The sequence below is a fragment of the Emys orbicularis genome, chromosome 13 (assembly GCF_028017835.1).
Source record: "Emys orbicularis isolate rEmyOrb1 chromosome 13, rEmyOrb1.hap1, whole genome shotgun sequence".
NCBI lineage: Eukaryota > Metazoa > Chordata > Testudines > Emydidae > Emys > Emys orbicularis.
The window spans coordinates 35,428,631-35,449,372 of record NC_088695.1 but is presented as its reverse complement, the minus strand read 5'-3'; the positions used below and the strand labels follow the sequence as shown (position 1 = coordinate 35,449,372).

The window sequence follows — 20,742 nt, the reverse complement described above, 5'->3', positions numbered from 1 at the left end:
CAGGTCTGAATCGCTGGTGTATGCACCCTACTTAAGCCGCAGTACTTCCATGTCCTCAATGAACTACCAGCTCTTTCCCCTGCCTCCAGGAGGTGCATAGCTAGGTTTCCGAGGGGCAGCTGAACTACAACTTCCATCAGGCCCCGCGCTGAAGTAAGTCCGGGGCAACGTCCACACAGCGCCCCTGGGAGTTGTAGTTCTACAGGCCGGAAGCCCCGCCAAGCTGTGTCCCAGGTTGGTTGAGTTTGCACGAGCGCCCAGACTACAAATCCCATCATGCTTTGCGAACCGGGGCGGTAATGGCGGCGGCGGCGCCTGCGCATTGCGGTCTCCGTGCGGACCGCGCAGAGTGAATAATAAAGTCTCCTCGGCGGTAGCGGCGGCGGAGGGAGCGGAAGGCAGGAACATGTCGAAGGGCCCAGTGGCGAGCGGCCCCCCTGCGGCCGGGCCGGCGACCCCCGCCAGCGCGCTGCAGGCGCAGCCCGAGAAACCGCAGCACTACACGTACGTAGCGAGAACACCCGCCGCCGCCGCCCTCCGCCCGGCGCCCGCCCGCGCGCCACACACGCCTGACGTCAGCGGGCAGCGTGCGGCACGCGCGCACGGAGACCAACCGCCCGCCCGGCACCGGCTGGAACCGGCCGTGGCCGGCGCGGGCCGGTGGGATCCCGCCTTAGGGGAGGGGGCGGGGCAGGTACTTAAGTGACTCACCTTAACCCCACGCGCACACACCCACACGCACTGACCATGATGCACTGGGGCCTCAGCTCTCCCACCCCCACTAGCTTTGCCCCCGGGGTGCCTTTGGGGTGTCTCCGTTGTACCCCCTTTATCAGGGTGTTCCCCCCAGTGAGGCTGCCTGGCTCCTTTCCATATGGTGGGGATGTTGTTGCAGAGTGTGTCACCCTTAGCAGAAGGGTGGGTCACCCCCATTTTGAATCTGCTTCCCTCCCCCACCTCCTAGCGTCTCTTGGCTGGGTGCATCTGCCCTAACTGGAATACATTGCCCTTCCCCCCATCTCAGGAGGGTGTGTTGGTGGCTGCTATGTTGAGCATGTCCATCCATGTGTTGTGCCTCCCCTGCCTCACAAACACATTCATGACAAATAATGCTTGGACAGGTCACATGCCCACCAACTAGGGACATGCCCCCAGGGCAGGTCATACATTCACATATGGCCCGGTGAAGGAGACATCATCACTAGGGGTTTTCTCACACACCCATGAGGAAAACATTAAGAGGGTCTAGGCTCCCACCCCCATCAGAGAACTGTCACCTCTCTATGGAAATACCGGAAGGCCATGTTGCACGCACATACCCCTGAGGGAAATCTTACTAGAATGCGTCACGTGGGTAATTCCTCACTAGAACATATCTCACCCGCATGCCCCGAAGGAACTATGACTTGAATATTTTGCACGTGCACATATGGGAAATATCACTAGTGTGTCACAGCCCCAACCATATGTGGCAAATGTTACACAAGTGTCTCCTGAAGGAGCTATTGCAGAGCATGTTACTCTTCCGTGCCCCCCCCCTCCCATTACACTGAAGGATGACTCCTCCATAAAATAAATATTGCTAGTGTGTGTAGCATCCCTCACTAGAGCTTGTTTCTCCATGAGGGAATTATTGCTGGAGCATGTCTTCCCCAAGAATATAAAAATATCATTAGAGTGTGTTGTTCAGTGCTCCATGTCAGTGGTGTCCCCTTGGCGGTTGAAGTATTCAGGTTGGAAGCAGTGGCAATAAAGTTCATTTTTCTTTTTTATATAGGAAGAAGATGGAAGGGTTGAGTGGTGGGAGCATCGGTGAGGGGAGGGTTGGTTATAGGGGCTATGGGGGTAGAAATAACTGTCAGTTCTTGGACCTCCTATAAAAATATTAGACTGGAACTGTGCCCTGTGAAGAAAATATCCCTGAATTGTGTCACCCTTCTCTTTAGGGTGTGTCGGCCCCTAGAAGGAAAAATCAGCAGAACAAATTAGCCATATCACTAGCGTGTGTATTGGTGGACTTTTTCTTGCTAGAAAATAATAGTTTGCATTTCCATAGTTCCTTTCATCCAGTGAACCTAATGTGTTTTACAAGCACTGAATCACACAACACTCATGCCTGTTACAGGGGAGTAAATTTAGGCATACCAGGGTTAAGTAATTTGCCTGCAAGAAATCACAAAGTCAATCTGTAGCAGATCTGGGAATAGAATTTAGGAGTCCTAACTCACAGTCACCTCCAGTAACCACTAATCTCAATTTCCCAACTGTAGTCTGAAGGGCACTTGCTGGTGTTTTGCAGAGAGCTGCTTGTCCATATTGTTCTGGCTCTCCATATTACCAGCCACTTCAACAGATGTAGATTTTAGAATCCTTTGACTCTACTGCAAATGAGGAGAATCTAGCTTCGCTCTCTCTATTAGGACCACTGCTACAAAGGTGGAGGAGAGGAAACAGGAGCTGTCCTTGGGGACTGGAGGTCACCAGTGGGAGTGAAGCTATCAGTCATGAGTGGGAGGGGAATGTCCACATGAAAAAGAAATTAGATAGATAGATGGTTATGTCTAATATCGCATGGGGAGAAGCAGACCACATGGTTCTTAAGCATACCCACAAAAGTAGGGGAAAAGGGAACCAAGCAGCAAGAAATCACGTGCAGTGGAAGAGAAACCAGGCAACAGGAAAATTGGAGGGGAGAGGAGAAGGGGACCAAGAAAAATGGGGAAGGGGAATGGAAACAACAAAATAGAGCAAAATTTGTGTGATTTACTTTTTTCAAAGAGGACAAAAACAGTTGCATAAAAGGCAGCTAAAAATACTTCTATCTATCCATGAAAGCAATTGCTGTAGTTGCCACAGGAATGTTGCGGTGACCTGCAGGATGAGAAGGGAAGTGTGTGTGAAACTACCTCTTAAGATGTGATTCTTACTATAAGAAGTTTGAAAATTTATGAACTAGAGCACATCACGTCATAAACTCTTTTTATAATATATGGGAACCTATTTTGGTTGCTCTTTCTTATGTGACCATGCTATAAAATTTAAATATCTCATTTTACTCTTTTTGGTTTTGTTTCAGTAAAAGGATGTTATGATCACAAATTGTAAATTAAAATAGAATTAATTATCCACATCCTGTGCTGTCCTCTGGGAACAGGGGCGATACAGGAAATCTCTGTCTTAAAGAATTTTGGTTGCGTTTATTAGGAAATGTTCCGATTTCCTTATTGGTATTTTCTCAATTGTTGGCAATATTGATATGTAATCTAATTTACTTTGAACTGTGGTTTTATATCTGGACTGAAGGTCCTTTTTATTTGCTCTAGAACAACAGCAAAAGGAAACATGAAACAACAATTGTTGCTAATACGCACCTTTTGTTCTGCTCCTTTTGTTAGTTGACCAAGAGCCTTCTAAAATCTTAGCTTTGACATTAGTGGCAATTGTAACACATAGCTGGAAATGAAGTACATTGTTATGTGTGCCAACAGTCTTTATTTGAGTGAGAGATCTCATGTTTTTCCCCTGGGGATTTATTTTTTTATTCAAATCTCTGAATTTTGGAAATTGCAGAATTCAGATGAATAGCAATTTTATAAGTACCCCCACTGTTTTTAAGTTCTCTCTGGATTTATTGCATTAGCTGTCACCATGTATGATGGTTCCTTGTGATACTGCTTTAATTGCAAGAGCACGGTGATGTCATTAAGATACCCAAACCAGTCTTCAGGTTTCTGCTAGCTGGATGTGTTGTTTCAATGAAGTGTTTCATGTAACATCTTTGTTGGTCTGGCTTTAGATTCCCATTAGCAGAAGGGAAAAATACTTTTCATGTGTTCTGCCAAACCTCCTGTTTGTTTTGCATTATTTCACATTGTTTCTTATGTTTAACTGGTATAGTTATCATCTTAGGTACCCACAATCTGCAAATCAGAATAGAGGTTGAGTTTGAAGAAACTAAAGCAAGTGATCAATTGCCTTAGAAAACCAATTGTCATGTAGTGAAGATTTTGTTTTGACTTAGTCAGCCTAATCCATTTGGATGTTATTGAGCTCTTTTTAACTGTGTGATAAGGGTTGTGGACTTGCTTATCCTTCTTGTGAAGTCCAGAAAAGTGAAACTGGAGTGATACTTTCTTTGGCACATGTTCTCACCTGAGTGTTAGATCTTTTGAGAACTTTGCAGAAAGCCAAACATTCAGATGTGGGTGAGATTTGATGAGACTCATGAATGTATCCATTCTAGTGTGCTCACATTTATTTTGAACAGTAACCCCTTTTCCAATCCTACTCCCCCAAGAGAACACCTTGGTTCAGATGCAGATGATCTGAATATTTTCTAGCTGAGTTATAAACCCTTTGGGGCATAGATTGTGGGTATATTTTCACTGCAGAGTTAGCGCACATTATCTACACTTGAGTTACTCCTTTCAAGTTAGCCTTAGGAATCATTAAAAAGGGGATAGAAAATAAGACGGAGAGTATCTTATTGCTCTTATATAAATCCATGGTACGCCCACATCTTGAATACTGCATACAGATGTGGTCTCCTTATCTCAAAAAAGATATACAGTAACTCCTCACTTTAAGTCGTCCCGCTTAATGTTGTTTCGTTGCTGATCAATTAGGGAACATACTCATTTAAAGTTGTGCAGTGCTCCATTCTTACGTTGTTTGGCCGCCTCCTTTCTCCACAGCTGGCAGCCTCCCTACGCCTCTCCCCCCCCGCCAGCGCCTCCTGCCCACCGGCAGACCCCACGGATCAGCATCTTCCCCCTTCTCCCCCCGCCTCCTGCCCGCGGCAATCAGCTGGCTTGCGGCGTTTTGGAGGGAGGGGGGAGGAGCGACGACTCAGCACGCAGGCTTCCCCTGCCTCCCAAACGCCGCAAGCCAGCTGATTGCCCTGGGCAGGAGGGAGGGGGAGCCTGTGTGCCGTGTCCTCGCTCCTCCCCCTCCCTCCTAAACACCGCAAGCCAGCTGATTGCTCCAGCAGGAGGTGTGAGGACGCGACGCGCCTCCCCCCTCCCTCCCCTGCCTCCTGCCGTCGGCAATCAGCTGGCTTGCGGCGTTTTGGAGGCAGGAGGGAGGAGCAAAGACTCGGCATGCAGGCTCCCCCTCCCTCCCCTGCCTCCTGAACGCGGCAAGCCAGCTGGCTTGCGGCGTTTAGAGAGGAGAGGAGCCGGGACGCAGCCTGCGAAGTAAAGGGGGAGGAGGTGTGGGGGGAGAAGAGGCAGGTCAAGGGTGGGGGCTTGGGGGAAGGGGTGGAGTGAGCAGGCTGAGGGTTGAACCCCCGCCCCTGGTGCTTGCAGAGTAGGGAAAGCTGCCCTGGAACCTAACCCTCCTATTTACATTAATTCTTATGGGGAAATTGGATTCGCTTAACATCGTTTCACTTAAAGTTGCATTTTTCAGGAACATAACTACAATGTTAAGTGAGGCATTACTGTACTGGCATTAGAAAAGGTTCAGAGAAGGGCAACTAAAATGATTAGGGGTTTGGAACGGGTCCTATACGAGGAGAGATTAAAGAGGCTAGGACTTTTCAGCTTGGAAAAGAGGAGACTAAGGGGGGATATGATAGAGGTATATAAAATCATGAGTGATGTAGAGAAAGTAAATAAGGAAAAGTTATTTACTTGTTCCCATAATACAAGAACTAGGGGCCACCAAATGAAATTAATGGGCAGCAGGTTTAAAACAAATAAAAGGAAGTTCTTCTTCACAGAGCGCACAGTCAACTTGTGGAACTCCTTGCCTGAGGAGGTTGTGAAGGCTAGGACTATAACAGTGTTTAAAAGAGAACCTCCATGAATTTATCCAGTTAAGTCCATTAATGGCTATTAGCCAGGATGGGTAAGGAAGGGTGTCCCTAGCCTCTGTTTGTCAGAGGGTGGTGATGGATGGCAGGAGAGAGATCACTTGATCATTGCTTGTTGGGTTCACTCCCTCTGGGGCACCTGGCATTGGCCACTGTCGGTAGACAGGATACTGGGCTAGATGGACCTTCGGTCTGACCCAGTACGGCCATTCTTATGTTCTTGATCAAGTGCAACATTGTAAAATAACACCGCTGTGTTATTTTGTGCCATGGACAAGCTGCTCTGTCTATACTGGGTCTGCACTCACTTGTGAGTGACACTAAGATTTCTGGGAGCATATCCCATGTTTCTTAGCACTAAGTAAGCTGACTGCACTGTGAATTGTTTTGCAGTGTATTGTGGGAGAACTAGTCTGCCCTTCTTGGGCTCACAAGAGAATTGGGGGAAGGCACTGGATAACTAGCACCATTCAAGTAGTGCTAGCCTGCATCCACTGTGCATAGTGGTTGTGTGAGAAGCTGATGCCTTGTACACACACAAGCTTTATCTTATACCCGCCTCCTGGCCCAGTTCATAGTAAACTTACGTTAAAAGCATCACTGCACTTGAGTTAAGGGGTTTTGTATGTGGATTGGAGTTGAGTTAGGTGCAACATTGAGTTATAACTCTAGTTAACTTTGGAGTCAAGACAAGCTACGTGCTTTTCCATGTATTTGCACAGTGCCTAGCATAATGGGTTCCCAATGGGTGCTACTGCTATATAAATATTATATCATAATAAGAAATCTGATCCCACTATTTTTATGTGGGTTTGGAATTCCTTTGAACAGTTTGGCAAACAATCTTATGTTTAAATTCTTACTCATAAATAATCACATTTTCATTTTTTTACAAGCATACCATTGAAATAAGTTTTTGAAAAAAAGTCTGAAGTGTTTGCGGTGCCTGAGCCCTTAAGATTTAAAACCACGACTCTTATCATTGGGCAGAGATGACAAGGTGAACATGCTGTATAAATAGTTCAGACTTTATATGCATAAACTGTCTGTTTCTGGAAATATGATTAAAAATCAGCAGTGCGTTAGATTTATACTTTCAGTGAAGTTATTAGCTACAGTAGACTTCACACCCTTTAGTGTTATCCTATAAATGGGTCTAGATTTTTTAAGTCATCCTTTCAGGATGACCAGAAATGTTTTTTACTTACAAGCAGTTTGTTTAAAATTGTTTAATTTTATTTTTTTCAAAAGTTACCTTTTATACTCTTAAAACAAACAGATCTCTAAAAATAATAAATTATTGGCCTAATTCAGCTCTGTTACACTGGTTACTCCCTTTAAATCAATACATTTACCCTGGATTTATGCTTGTGTCACAGCAGAATTTGGCCATATTTAAAAAGAGACAGGTACATTTTAAAGACAGCTTGCAGCTCACTAATAACTCTTGAGATACCTGGAAGAAACCAAAATGCCTATCGTTATAAAATTTAAAACAAGGAACCACCACACTCTGCTGTATTGTGTTGTCTGTAAATGTCTGTTTACATTATTGGGCAAGTACAGGCTGGTTTATTGGCTGACTGAACCTCCTTGAAAGCAATTCCATCATGTATTGTTATTAGGACATGTGAACAGTAACAGAGAGGTGAAAATGTGAAGTACTGGAGCAGTTGCAAGAAATGCAGCATTCACAATGTATGTTTACTATAGAAAATGGTTACAGAGACAAGCTGGAAACCAGTAGTCTCTTGACCATATACTCACAGACTTTAAATATAATTAGATGGTTTGGGTTTGTTTGTTTTTGGGGTGGGAGGATGTTTAATGTTTTAGGCCTTCTTGATCCTGCATTGGGATTGAAGTCAGTAGGGCTCCATGCAGGGCAGGGGTTCCCAAACTTGGTTCGCGGCTTGATCAGGGTAAGCCCCTGGCTGGCCGCGAGATGCTTTGTTTACCTGAGCGTCTGCAGGTACGGCCGCTTGCAGCTCCCAGTGTCTGCGGTTCGCCGTTCCCGGCCAATGGGAGCTGCGGGAAGCGGTACCACCGCTTTGGCCAGGAACGGTGAACCACGGCCACTGGAAGCTGCGAGTGGCTGTACCTGCGGACGGTCAGGTAAACAAAGCGTCTCGCGGCCTGCCAGGGGCTTACCCTGAACAAGCCGCGAACCAAGTTTGGGAACCCCTGATGCAGGGGAACTTCTGTGTCTTGGTGAGCTCCATTGATTTATGTTGTACTTGTACACAGCTCCATTGTCTTTAATCACAATATGTGATTGGGGCCTTTGTTTGGAAGACTATAGTTTTCAGAAGATTGACTGATCAATTTTGTCCTTTTGGAAGTCATGTCAACATCTGAAAATTGTCAGAGAGTTCACATCATGGTGACTGTTGTGTAGGATCTGAACGAGTGCTGTGCAGATGACGGAAGTTCCATTTCAGGAAGGATTTCAAGATTTTTACATTTGGCTTCATCCCGAATAGGAATGAAAACTGAAATGTTTTTAATTCTCCACGAAGGAACGTTCTGGGGGAAATAATAATTGTTTTGGGTTGATCAAAACATTTTGTTTTGACAAAATTAAAATATTGTGTTTCAGTTCTATTTCCTTTTTTTTTTTAACTTTTCTATTACATAATGCAAAAGTAAAAATTAGAAACAAAAAGTTGTTTTGAAACTCCAAAAAAAAAAAGTTTAATTTTAAAAATGTCAAAACAGGATGTTTTGACATTGCCAGGACTTTTGTTTTCGGTTTTCTTCCAAAATTAAATTCCAGCAAAATAGGCTTGATTTCAAGAAGCTTTTCAGTTTCAACAGAACTGTGTATTGAGATGAAAATGGTTCTATCAAAGTTTTTCTGACCGGCTCTAGTATTTACTCTTCTTATATACCCCTTGTAGAGTGAAGGCCAACTTTTATTATAAAGTTTTGCTCATTCTGAATTGTGTGTGTATCTCTCCAGCAAACGTTTCCCCCCCAGCATTTTAGAAAACTTGATAAATCTTCAATCTGCTCTTCGTTCTAAGTATGGCATCAACTAACTTCTCAGTCAGAATGTTTCTCTTTATAGAACTATGACTTAACCTGACCAGTTTTTAATCCTAGGCAATACAAAATCTTTTCAAGAATAGCTTCCCAAAAGCAATTTTATGTGGGCATGTAATAGTAGCTTCATAAATTACAATTTTCAAAGAAACTAGCTGGAATATATATGCAAAGTTATAGAAAGCCACAGGGCAGATTTTTAAAGGAGTTCTTGCCAATTGGAGTAATAATGTTCAAATAATTTCTTTAAATTAATTTTCTAATGCACAGTTGTATAGAAAAGGACATATTGTCATCCAAGTCACATTGAAACCATTGGCACCCCAATCTGTAGTACTTCAGGTGCATGTATTCACAAAATGCTCTGTGCAGTCCTGCTCCTGCTTCACATGCACAGATCCCATCAACTAGAAGTCCATCCTCTAGTCCCAATCTGAATTAATGTCTGATTCCTATCCTGTGCTAGCAGGCTATGGAAGATATGGAATTTCCTAACTGCCTTGCCCTGTTCCCTTCTTAGGAACTTGTTTTTGTTTTCAGGTATCAGGAGGGGTGGGGAGGTTGCTACAGTCTGGTACTTTCCCAAACTTTCTTTGTGTACTTTGAACAGTCCTAAAATAGTTAACACTGTTGACATTTAAAGTATCACAGTCAGAGTTAACATCCCCTTGAAATGAAAAGGAGCAATTTACACTTTTCTTAGAGCTGTGGTTTCAAGCTGTCTTCTGCAGACATCACTGCCTCACTTGTACTTAGATAAAAGAACAGGAATACTTGTGGCACCTCAGAGACTAACAAATTTGTACTTGGTTCACATTTCTAATTTTTGCAACAATAAGAGCTGTAGTCTTAATTTGTTTTTTAAAAAGAAGAAATCTTAAAATCTGGACCACAATGGTGCAGGTAAAAGTATTGGTTTGCTGAGCAACAGCAAAGTGGCCTAGTTTTAACCTTTTTGAAAAAAGTCACAGACCACCAAAAAACATTGAATAGAATGCGCTTTTTACCAGTACCTGGAGGATGGGAACCTACACAAGTGTCAGGAAGGAGCTTCGTAGATCCCTGCAAAAATCTAGGGCCAGCCCTTGGTATCGTGATGAGCAAAACTACTAACAACATTTTGTACAGCTCACTGGTTTATTAAGATTATAATTAATGGGTTTATTTTTCAGTCCTTTTGTGCCCATAACTCCAATTAAGGTCAATAGGTATTACACACATACAGAGGGGAGAATAGATTCCCAAGATAGTACCTGATGATTAATTACAAAAGAATCTGAATTAATTATGAAGTCAAGATTATTTTACTGGTTGGGTCTTTTTCTTTTTGATCCAGTTATATTACATACTAAAGAAGGCTGTCCATCAATCCATATCCATACACTAAGAGAGCTGGCTTTTCTTGCAACATTCAAAGGACTGTGAGATATCGGTAAGAACACTTGGATTACCATCACAACAGTGAAATAAACCATGGGTGAACACTCTAGAGCAGTGGTACACAATCTTTGCAGCATAAGATACCACCCTGGCAACTTTCAGTGATCATGAGGGCCACACCTAATTTGCATATACATTTATATACAATTTTAATCTGAAATAAAGGCACACTTTTGTTATCGAGTGCTGAAAGTGTCCACTGTGCTTTATAAAAACACAAAGTATGATTTGTGGGTTGCAGGGAAAGGAATATCAATTGAAAGACTGGCACTGCTTCTCTAAAACCAGCTTATTGATGTCTGGCTTTACCTTTGTGTTACAAAATGCAGGTTCATATCTGATAGGTAATCACAGTGTTTTGATTGAAATTCACAATAGAAAAGATCTGTTCACAACTGTATACCCATTCAAAGAAGCTACTACAAAATTGACATTCAGCAGGCAAAGAAACAAATTAATATATTTCATTCACAAAACTTGGGTTAGAGAGAATTGGAGCATTGTAAATCAATCATTTCTTGTGGAGTTTTTGTCCTCCTTTTCTGGTTCAGTTGAGTATAGGTCTGCAAACAATTTACAAGTCTATCTATCTATCTATCTATCTTGTCTGGGAGAGAGTCTCTGAATCACTGGCCAAAATAATCTTGAAGATTCTTTGTCTGTTCATCATAGGGATGACTATTGGTCTTGTATTTCTTAAGAATTTGTTGATAAATTAGAGAGTGAGAAAGGTTGGTCTACTTACTGTAAATGCCTGTAAAATAGTTTGTAGCTGAATACCAGTCTGTGCTTTGCCACAACTCAGTTATAAGTATCTGAAAACAATATTTATTTGAGGTGTTCTCTGTAAATTCCCACATATAGGATGCTAAGCTTTGGAACTTCTGGAAAGCAGAAGAAGTAACATAGTGATTAACACACTTGTGCCTAGCCTATGCCAGCTATGTTGGTGCTAGACCAACAGTGGGAGAATTGCTGTGTAGAAAGATATATTGGAACCAGAGATCATGATTTGCACAACACAGACCTATATGGTCTTTTTCATCTGGTCTTTACTAGACCTTTTTGCCTTGAGCAAATTGACTAAGTACCTGAAGTTAACCGGTAATATGTTTATAAAGGCCCGTAGACACTCCCCACATGTTTGATAATAATAAAATATGGAGATATACTTATCTCATAGAGCTGAAAGGGACCCTGAAAGGTCATCGAGTCCAGCCCCCTGCCTTCACTAGCAGGACCAATTTTGCCCCAGATCCCTAAGTGGTCCCCTCAAGGATTGAACTCACAATCCTGGGTTTAGCAGGCCAATGCTCAAACCGCTGAGCTATCCCTCCCCTCCTACAAATATTTAGGGAAAGAACAAACATCTGTAGTCTGCATCCAATTAACTCGAGGTAAAAAATAGTCCAGTGTAAACATACCTTTAATAACCACACTAGAGAAGCATGTTAGCTGGATATTTCTGCTAAATAATCAGTAGTAAAATAGTTAATGATGTTGACATATAAACTGGTGTTCAGATATCATGATGATAAGCAAGGGATAAACTCTAGATCAGGGGTCGGCAACGTTTGGCACGTGGCTCGCCAGGGTAAGCACCCTGGCGGGCCGGGCCAGTTTATTTACCTGCTGACGCGGCAGGTTCGGCCGATCGCAGCCCCCACTCGCTGTGGTTCGCCGTCCCGGGCCAATGGGGGTGGCGAGAAGCGGCGCGGGCGAGGGATGTGCTGGCCGCGGCTTCCCGCCGCCCCCATTGGCCCGGGACGGTGAACCGCGGCCAGTGGGGGCCGCGATCGGCTGAACCTGCCGCGTCAGCAGGTAAATAAACTGGCCCGGCCCGCCAGGGTGCTTACCCTCGTGAGCCGCGTGCCAAACGTTGCCGACCCCTGCTCTAGATAGATAAAATGTTCATGATTAAGTTTCAGAGTTTACCCATCATTGAAATGAACAGGTGCCATTCAGACCTCAACTAGAGGCGATGTCTTCAGTATTGGCCTGGTTTTCACCAAGAGCTGGTCTACACTGAAAATTTACATTGGCATAGCTACGTCTCTTACACCTCTGAGAGATGTAGTTAAGCCAATTTAAGTCCCCATATAGACAGTGCTAGGTTGACAGAAGAATTCTTCCATCAGCCTAACTACCCCCCTCAGCAAGGTAGATTACCTTTGCAGACCAGAGAACCCTTCCTGTTGCTGTAGCGAGGGCTTGTCAACACTTAAAATGTATCCACTACCTACACTGATGGGAGGCGTTCTCCCGTCAGCGTAGGTAATCCACTTCTCCAAGAGGCAGTAGCTAGGTCAATGTAAGAATTTTTCCATCCACCTGGTACTGGACTTAGGTTGGTTTAACTGTACTGGGCAGGAGCATGGATTTTTCAGATCCCAACTGACATAACTAAGCTGACCTAATTTTCTAGTGTAAACCAGGCCTTACTGTCCAGTTCATAGGCTCAAAAGGGACCCAAAGCATCAGGTGACATTTGGAAAGCTTTTTCAACTAAATGTTCTGCAGTCTAAAGTGAGGGCCAACCAGCAAGCAAACAACAAGTTCCTCTAGATTGGGAAAATAAGTCGTATTTGAAAACATGGTAACTAATGTTATTTTAAGCATAACTTTGCTTTTGTTGTAGATAGGTCAAGTCATGTTTAAAAACATGTTAGCTAGGATTGGCCACAACCAACTAACTCATTTAAAAACATGTGCCCTGCCTAAATTAGGTGCCAAGTTGTACTTAGAATCATGTTAATTAATATGTATTCAGACATGTCTAGATTGGGCAAAATAAGTTAAACCCAAAGAAACCTAAAGGCAGACTACATGTGGGGTTTTGGCTTGTGCACAACTGCTTTTAAAGACACTTCTGTTCCGAAATATAACATTGCAGCTATGGGCTAATCTATGCACAGACATGCACTGGTTTAGTTAAACTGGTATAGTTAAAACAGGGCAAACCCTTGCGAAAACACTCTTAGATCTGTATAAAAATTATTATATTGATGCTTGGCCATGTAACTTTCAAGCTTAATCAATATGTTAGATTTAAATAAATTTTAGAATGCCCACACACAAAGTTGCACCAATTTTAACTAAGTTGGTTTAAAATTGTGCAGTTAAACCAGTGCAACTTTGTATGAAGGCCAGGCCTATAGCAGGTGTACACTGTGAACACGAATCTTTTTCCGTTGGTACCCTATAGGTCCTGACTTCAGTGCAACTTTAACCCAAGTTTAGCCAGCCAGGCCTGTGTTTATGGGAAAAATAAGTGTGGTTTTCAATTGAGTTAGCATAGCATGATTGAAAACCACATCTTTTTTGCCCATTAATATAAAGCTTGGTAGGATGCTTAGCTGTGAACATGATTTGTGCCCCCACAAAATATGGTCAGAACTTGGCTAGTAACAATGGAAGCTAACATGGGTTTACGAAAGGCAGATCGTGCCAAACCAACTTGATCTCCTTCTTTGAGAAAGTAACAGACCTTCTAGATAAAGGAAATGCGGTGGATCTAATTTACCTCGATTTTAGTAAAGCGTTTGATACTGTCCCGCACGAGGAATTATTGGTTAAATTGGAAAAGATGGGGATCGATATTAAATTCCAGAGATGGATAAAAAACTGGTTAAAGGGGAGACTGCAACGGGTAGTACTGAAAGGTGAACTGTCGGGTTGGACGGAGGTCACCAGTGGGGTTCCTCAAGGTTCGGTTTTGGGTCCGATTTTATTCAATCTATTCGTTACTGACCTCGGAACCGAATGTAGGAGTGGGCTGATAAAGTTTGCGGATGACACAAAGTTGGGAGGTATTGCCAATTCGGAGAAGGATAGGGATATTCTGCAGGGAGACTTGGATGACCTTGTAAATTGGAGTAAAAATAATAGGATGAGATTTAATAGTGAGAAGTGTAAGGTGATGCATTTAGGGATGACTAATAAGAATTTTAGTTATAAGTTAGGGACGCATAGGTTGGAAGTGACGGAGGAGGAGAAGGACCTCGGAGTCCTGGTTGATCGTAGGATGACTATGAGTCGGCAATGTGACGTGGCTGTGAAAAAAGCTAATGCGATTTTGGGATGCGTCAGGCGAGGTATTTCTAGTAGGGACAGGGAGGAGCTGCTTCCGTTATACAAGGCGCTGGTGAGACCTCATTTGGAGTACTGTGTGCAGTTCTGGTCTCCTATGTTTAAAAAGGATGAACTCAAACTGGAACGGGTACAGAGAAGGGCCACTAGGATGATCCGAGGAATGGAAAACCTTTCCTATGAAAGGAGACTCGAGGAGCTCGGTTTGTTTAGCCTAACCAAAAGAAGGCTGAGGGGGGATATGATTGCTATCTTTAAATATATCAAAGGGATTAATACCAAGGAGGGAGAGGAATTATTTCAGCTCAGTAGTAATGTGGACACGAGAACGAATGGATATAAACTGGCCGTGGGGAAGTTTAGGCTTGAAATTAGAAGAAGGTTTCTAACAGTCAGAGGGGTGAAATTTTGGAACAGCCTTCCGAGGGAAACGGTGGAGGCGAAAGACCTTTCTGACTTCAAGATTAGGCTTGATAAGTTTATGGAGGGAATGGTTTGAAGGGATAACGTGATTTTAGTCAATTAGGCATTAACGTGCCATCGCGGGTAAAATGAGGGTCCGGCTGTAGAATCTTGCCTGTATGCTCGGGGTACTGCTGATCGCCATATTTGGGGTCGGGAAGGAATTTTCCTCCAGGGTAGATTGGCAGAGGCCCTGGAGGTTTTTCGCCTTCCTCCGCAGCATAGGGCAGGGCTCACAGGCTGGAATATTCTGTTGTGGGTGGGTCAGCTTTTGTGGCCTGCATCATGCGGGAGGTCAGACTAGATGACCATATTGGTCCCTTCTGACCTTAAAGTCTATGAGTCTATGAGTCTATGAGTCTAACAGTGTTTTGTCCTTGCCAATGGCTTTTGTTGGCATGTGGCTGTCTTCCTGTAACGGTTTTGGCACATTTTTTTAGGGTTTTGGGTTTTTTTTCTTTTTCAGTATAGACCAGTGGTTCTCAAACTTTCCTACCCCATGCCTCCAGCGATGAACTATGGTTGGATTTGGTGGGGAGACTGTTAAGCATTCTCTGCACTGACATACAATATGCTACATTAAAAAAAAAAGATTTATGAAGGTCATTTTTTAAATCGTTAAGACATACAGCATATTCTCAATATACTGTGGCAATTGGCAAGTAAGTGTATGGAAATATGTGAACACTTTACAAAAAATCCACAAGCCTCTAATAAATCCCCTCAACTTTCACCCTTCTTTGTTTGCCCTTAGACTGGCAGTATTGTCAAGAGCTGATGGAGGAGGGGAAATATAACAGCTCTGAAATCACATAGCACTGTTTGCAGTGTGACCTCTTTTCAGTTGGTGGTTCAATTTATTTAGGTGATAAAGAAGATACTGAGGCATGTGAAGGCTGTCATCTTGACAGATGCAAGCTCAATAGACTCTTTTCTCATACTTCTTCCCCCTCCCATCCTGCATTCGCAGTTTGCCTCTTGTTTTCATAACATGATCCATTTCATTTTCTTTTAGTTTAAATGCTGTATAATCTTTTCAAGGGTTTCAAAACTGCCCCTATCTTCCCCTATGGGGAAGAAAATTGGATAATGCTTATATACTTCAGTGAGAAAGGAGACATCTGTATTTTGTGTAAGGCAGATGTGTGGAAGAGGGAGAATTCAAAGGAAGTTCCTGGTCTGGTGCAAAATGGAAAGGTCTGGCTGGCTAACTCTGGTTGGTTGTATGGGAAAGTACCACTATATTCAGATTTGGGGGAGTCCAAAAATAGATTTTCTTGCAAGACTGTAACTGTTTCAGCAAGATTGTTGTGTGTAATGTCTCCCTGCCAACACTTTTGCACCAATTAAGAACTAACATGCCTGTTGCAGTGAGGCCACAGAGGAATATGAGAAAGAAAACAGTGATGCTGTGTCTAGGAGCAGTAGAAATTGAGGGAGAATACTGGCAAAATCTGCACAGGACTTTCCTTCAAATCATGATGAAAGCTAGCAAGATTTTTGCCAAAAACTTATTGTCATTTGGCTTTCAGCTCTGTTGGCCCTGTAGCCTCTATTTTAATACCAGTTTGCACTATAAAAACACTTGGTTTCAAACTAAGGTAAATTGCATCAGTGCAAGTCACTTTTTATGCTGCACTTCTCATGCTAGTCTACACTAGAGGTTTTCCCCATTATAACCACACTGGTGCAAAAAAACCCTGTGTAGCTGAGGCGCTCTGTAACTGACAACACTGTAGATCTCATTCTTGCCCTAATTTTTGTAGACAGTGTCTTAGCAAGGATTAGTCAAATAATTATCTAATGGCCAGGCTTTCTCTCTGGTATCACAATCTTGCAGAAGACCCAGCCTCTGTTCTTTAGTGTTCTGTTCCCTAGTGTCTCTGCAGGTGCTGAAAGAATTTTGATTAGGAGGCGTACAGGAGGACTTAGACTAGAGGAGAACTTTTGGGGGTGGGGGGCTTACTGAAAGGATTTGGAAGGTGAGGGTTGGGGGTGCATGAAAGGAAGGTAGGGCTTGTGTTTTTTATGGTGTGGGAAGGAGAAGAGTTTGGAAAGGTTGTTTGCTTGTCTCCTTTGACTTCCAGATTCCTCCAACTCTTCTCACGTCAGTCTTCCTGATTCCCTTGTCCCAACACAGAGACATTTGGCACACCCTCCCTTCTTCAGGGCCTGCTCCAAAGCCCACTGAAGTTAGTGGGAGTCTTTCTGTTGATGTCAAAGGGCTTTGGATCAGGCCTTTAATGAGGAATTTAGGGATCACCTGCCTTGATGCGCTACCAGCCCACTTCCCTGCTTTGAGATCACTCCACCAGGCTTTGGCATGCCTCATTTGTTACACCCAGTGCATACATGATATACTGTAGCATTTGGCAGGCAGTGCATGGCACTAAGACAGCTGGATCCTGTAATACTGTAAGGTAGGGAGAGGAGTATTGTATAGTGCAGAGGCACACAGCCAAAGGGCAGAAAGAGCTTGGCCAGTCAGCAGATTATAATGAAAGTGGGACAAAGCCCAGGTTTCAGTATAATCAATCAGGGCACCGTAAACATCATCAAGTCTTTTCCTGTAAACTGGGACACAAGGTTACCCTGCAGTGGCAGGTGAAAGTCCCTCCTTAGGAGGAAGCAAAGGCCAGGTTTGTGCTAAACAAAACAAAGGCCAGGTTTAAGCTAAAAAGGTAGGTCAACCCAGCTTTGTCACTCAGAGGAGTGTTAAATCCACACCCCTGAGCAATGTAGTTAAGCCAACCTATCCCCTGGTGTAGACAGCTCTTGGTCAATGAAAGAATTCTTCCATCAGCCTAGCTACCGTCTTTCGGGAGGTGGATTAACTACAGCGACGGGAGAACCCCTCCCATTGCTGTAATGTGTGTCTACACTGAAGCGCTACAGTGGTACAGCTGCAGTAGCAGTTTAAGGCCTGGTCCCCACTAAGCCCCCACTTCGGACTAAGGTACGCAAATTCAGCTACGTTAATAACGTAGCTGAATTCGAAGTACCTTAGTCCGGACTTACTGCGGGTCCAGACGCGGCAGGCAGGCTCCCCCGTCGATGCCGAGTACTCCTCTCGCCGAGCTGGAGTACCGGCGTCGACGGCGAGCACTTCCGGGATCGATCCGGGATTGATTTATCGCGTCTAAACCAGACGTGATAAATCGATCCCAGAACATCGATTGCCTGCCGCCGGACCCTCCGGTAAGTGTAGACGTACCCTAAGTGTAGACATAGCCAAAGTCAGTTTGTCTTTTTGCCTTCTTCCTGTGGAAAGTACTTTCAAATGAATGGAGTACCCAGCCCCACTGGATGTTTCTGATAAGAACATCAGTAACAAAATAGTTAACATTGATATTTAAATTGGTCATAATTGGGCTTTAGACTTAATGCTATGTTGAGAGGAATGGGGGAACATCTCACCCTTCTCTGACACAATAACACTTTCTGGTTACATTTTGAAGCCAACATTACAACCAGAAAGACTAGAAATGTAATTTTGTTTCAAATGAAAGCTTATATTGTGCAGAAAACATTGGGGATATAAAAACAAAAAAACGATAAGAAACCCTTAAATCTTGTAAATATTCAGAAATTCAGCACATGTGGCTTTCTAGTGACCGGGGGACCATACCAAAGGGAAGTAAGATCTAGTAAAGTACAATAAAATAAAAGATTCAACCCATTCCTGTTGGATTGCCTTTACCATAATGCCACCCACCAAACCACTTGGGGGTCTGGAACATTATCATTTTTCTGACACTGATGTTAAATTTCTATTTAAACTTCCTTCGAAGGGCAATGGAGGATCAGTGATGGCCACCTTTCTAAAAGCAAAGGCTTTGAGTGGATGTAAGTCTTGTTATCCCCTCCCCTGGAAGATCCCTTTGCTGTTGGATGATCTAGGTACCTGAATTGCCTCCACCATCAGCCCTATTTCATAATGTCACCATGTAGCTTTGGCCTATCAGTAGGGTCTGTTTGTCCACCCTGAGAATACTTCACATTTCTATAGTGGCTTTCATCTGAGGAACTCAGCATGCTTTACAAACATCAAGCCTCACAACAATCTTATGAGCTAGGAAAGTAACTCCATTCACAGATGGGGAAACTGAGAAACAAAGGCTAAGGCCTAAATTTTCAAAAATGTCCATTAATCTTTGATGCCTGAATTTGTTGGTGTCCAGATTAAGACTGCTTTGGCCTGATGTTTCAGATGTGGAATTCTAGCCTTTTAAGGGCCTTTTCCTGTCTCCACAACTCAAGATTCTTCTGGGTTCCCTCCTTCCACGCTCTGCCCACTCAAATGCGTTTGGCCCAGTCCTGCAAATACTTAAGCACATGCATAAATTTCCTTACATGTGTAGTCCCATAAACTTAATTATGTCCTTGAAATACACATGTCAAAATTCTCTCAAAAATATATTGTCTAAGTGGAGAGGAAAAACTTGCATGTGTTGGGAAAAGCCATGAAGCCTGCAATTTTTAAGGTTAAGGTTAGCATTCATTTTTGTAAATGCAGAAAGTGTATATCTTTTTGAGTTGTGCAGGTACAGGGTAAACAGATATGCTGCTGCCCGATTGATTCAGTCCTTTCAGGCCATATTGTTGACTGGGATTGAAGGTGTAATGTTATGTTAGTAGCATTCTGAATGGATATGAGCAGGGCTAGATTGTATTTGTCAAGCCAGAGGAAAAGATGGTGTAGTAATCGAGACATGTTATGATTTGAGCCTAGATGAGGGTTTTAGCTCACGTGGATGTATAGGAAAGGCTATTTCTTTGAGCTGGCAAGATTTAGGCCTATCCTAGATGTAAGGAACTCAAGCAGCAGATGAGACGCGGTTAAAGGCCTGAGTGATGGGCAGGATGGTGGTGTTGGCCAGAGTGATAGAAGAAAAGAGGCAGGGGAAAGAGTTTGAGGGAAAGATTAAGAGCTCTGTTTTAGTCATGTTGAGTTTGAGCTAATGACTAGACATCCACTAGGGGATGCCAGAGAGAGAGAGAGGGGCTGAGATTTTAGTTGGGACAGAAGGAGACAGGCCTGGAGTAAAGTGATAGATCTGAGTGCTTCTACTAAATCTATTAATCCAAACAGTCTGTGAGATTGGACTGCAAAGCTGGGGAAGTATCAGAGGGGTAGCCGTGTTAGTCTGGATCTGTAAAAAGCAACAGAGAGTCCTGTGGCACCTTTAAGACTAACAGATGTATTGGAGCATAAGCTTTCGTGGGTGAATTTCCTGCGTCTGATGAAGTGGGTATTCACCCACGAAAGCTTATGCTCCAATACATCTGTTAGTCTTAAAGGTGCCACAGGACTCTCTAAACCTGGGGAAGTATCTAACCCCTCCTCTGTATTAGACCATGAACCATGATTGCTCAACTGTTCTTAAAGTTCTACAAAACAATTTGTGTTAAGGGACCAGTAGCCCCTGACACGGTTAAAACACATCAGCCTGGCAATGTGGGTAGTACTGAATTATGTCTGAATTGTGCCTCGAAGCAGGTTTAGCACAATTCAAAAATACATTTAAATATGGTTACATTTTCTTTCTATGCAAATACTTTATCACCTTAAATTCTGGGTGACTAAAAAATCTTGCTTTTTGTTTATTTTATAATGAAATGTGCAGTAACTACATCCCCTGATGTGATTGATCTTGTAGACAAAACTGGCTAGTGCTAGTGTAACCCACAACTCTCCTGGGTGTGGTGTTGTGACCCATCTAGTGGCACAGAGACCTCTTAGCGAGAGAGAGAAAATAAGTCTGCTATACAACGTTAGGTAACAGCCAGTTGGTTTTTAGCTCATATGGTAGAGGCTCATGCACTAAGCTCCAGAGGCCCCAGGTTCGATCCCATCCCCCGACGGGTCGTCAGCGTTACATTAGCTGACA

The 20,742-nt window shown here is 43.4% G+C and overlaps 1 protein-coding gene across 1 annotated transcript in view; it reads left to right on the top strand.

The window, feature by feature from the left end:
- Positions 1 to 406: 406 nt before the first annotated feature.
- The window catches only part of UNK (unk zinc finger), a 55,059-nt gene continuing 34,723 nt past the window's right edge, over positions 407 to 20,742 (top strand). The window contains exon 1 of the mRNA XM_065415709.1: positions 407 to 504. Coding sequence (XP_065271781.1) covers positions 407 to 504 — 98 coding nt within the window. The remainder of the gene's footprint in view (positions 505 to 20,742) is intronic.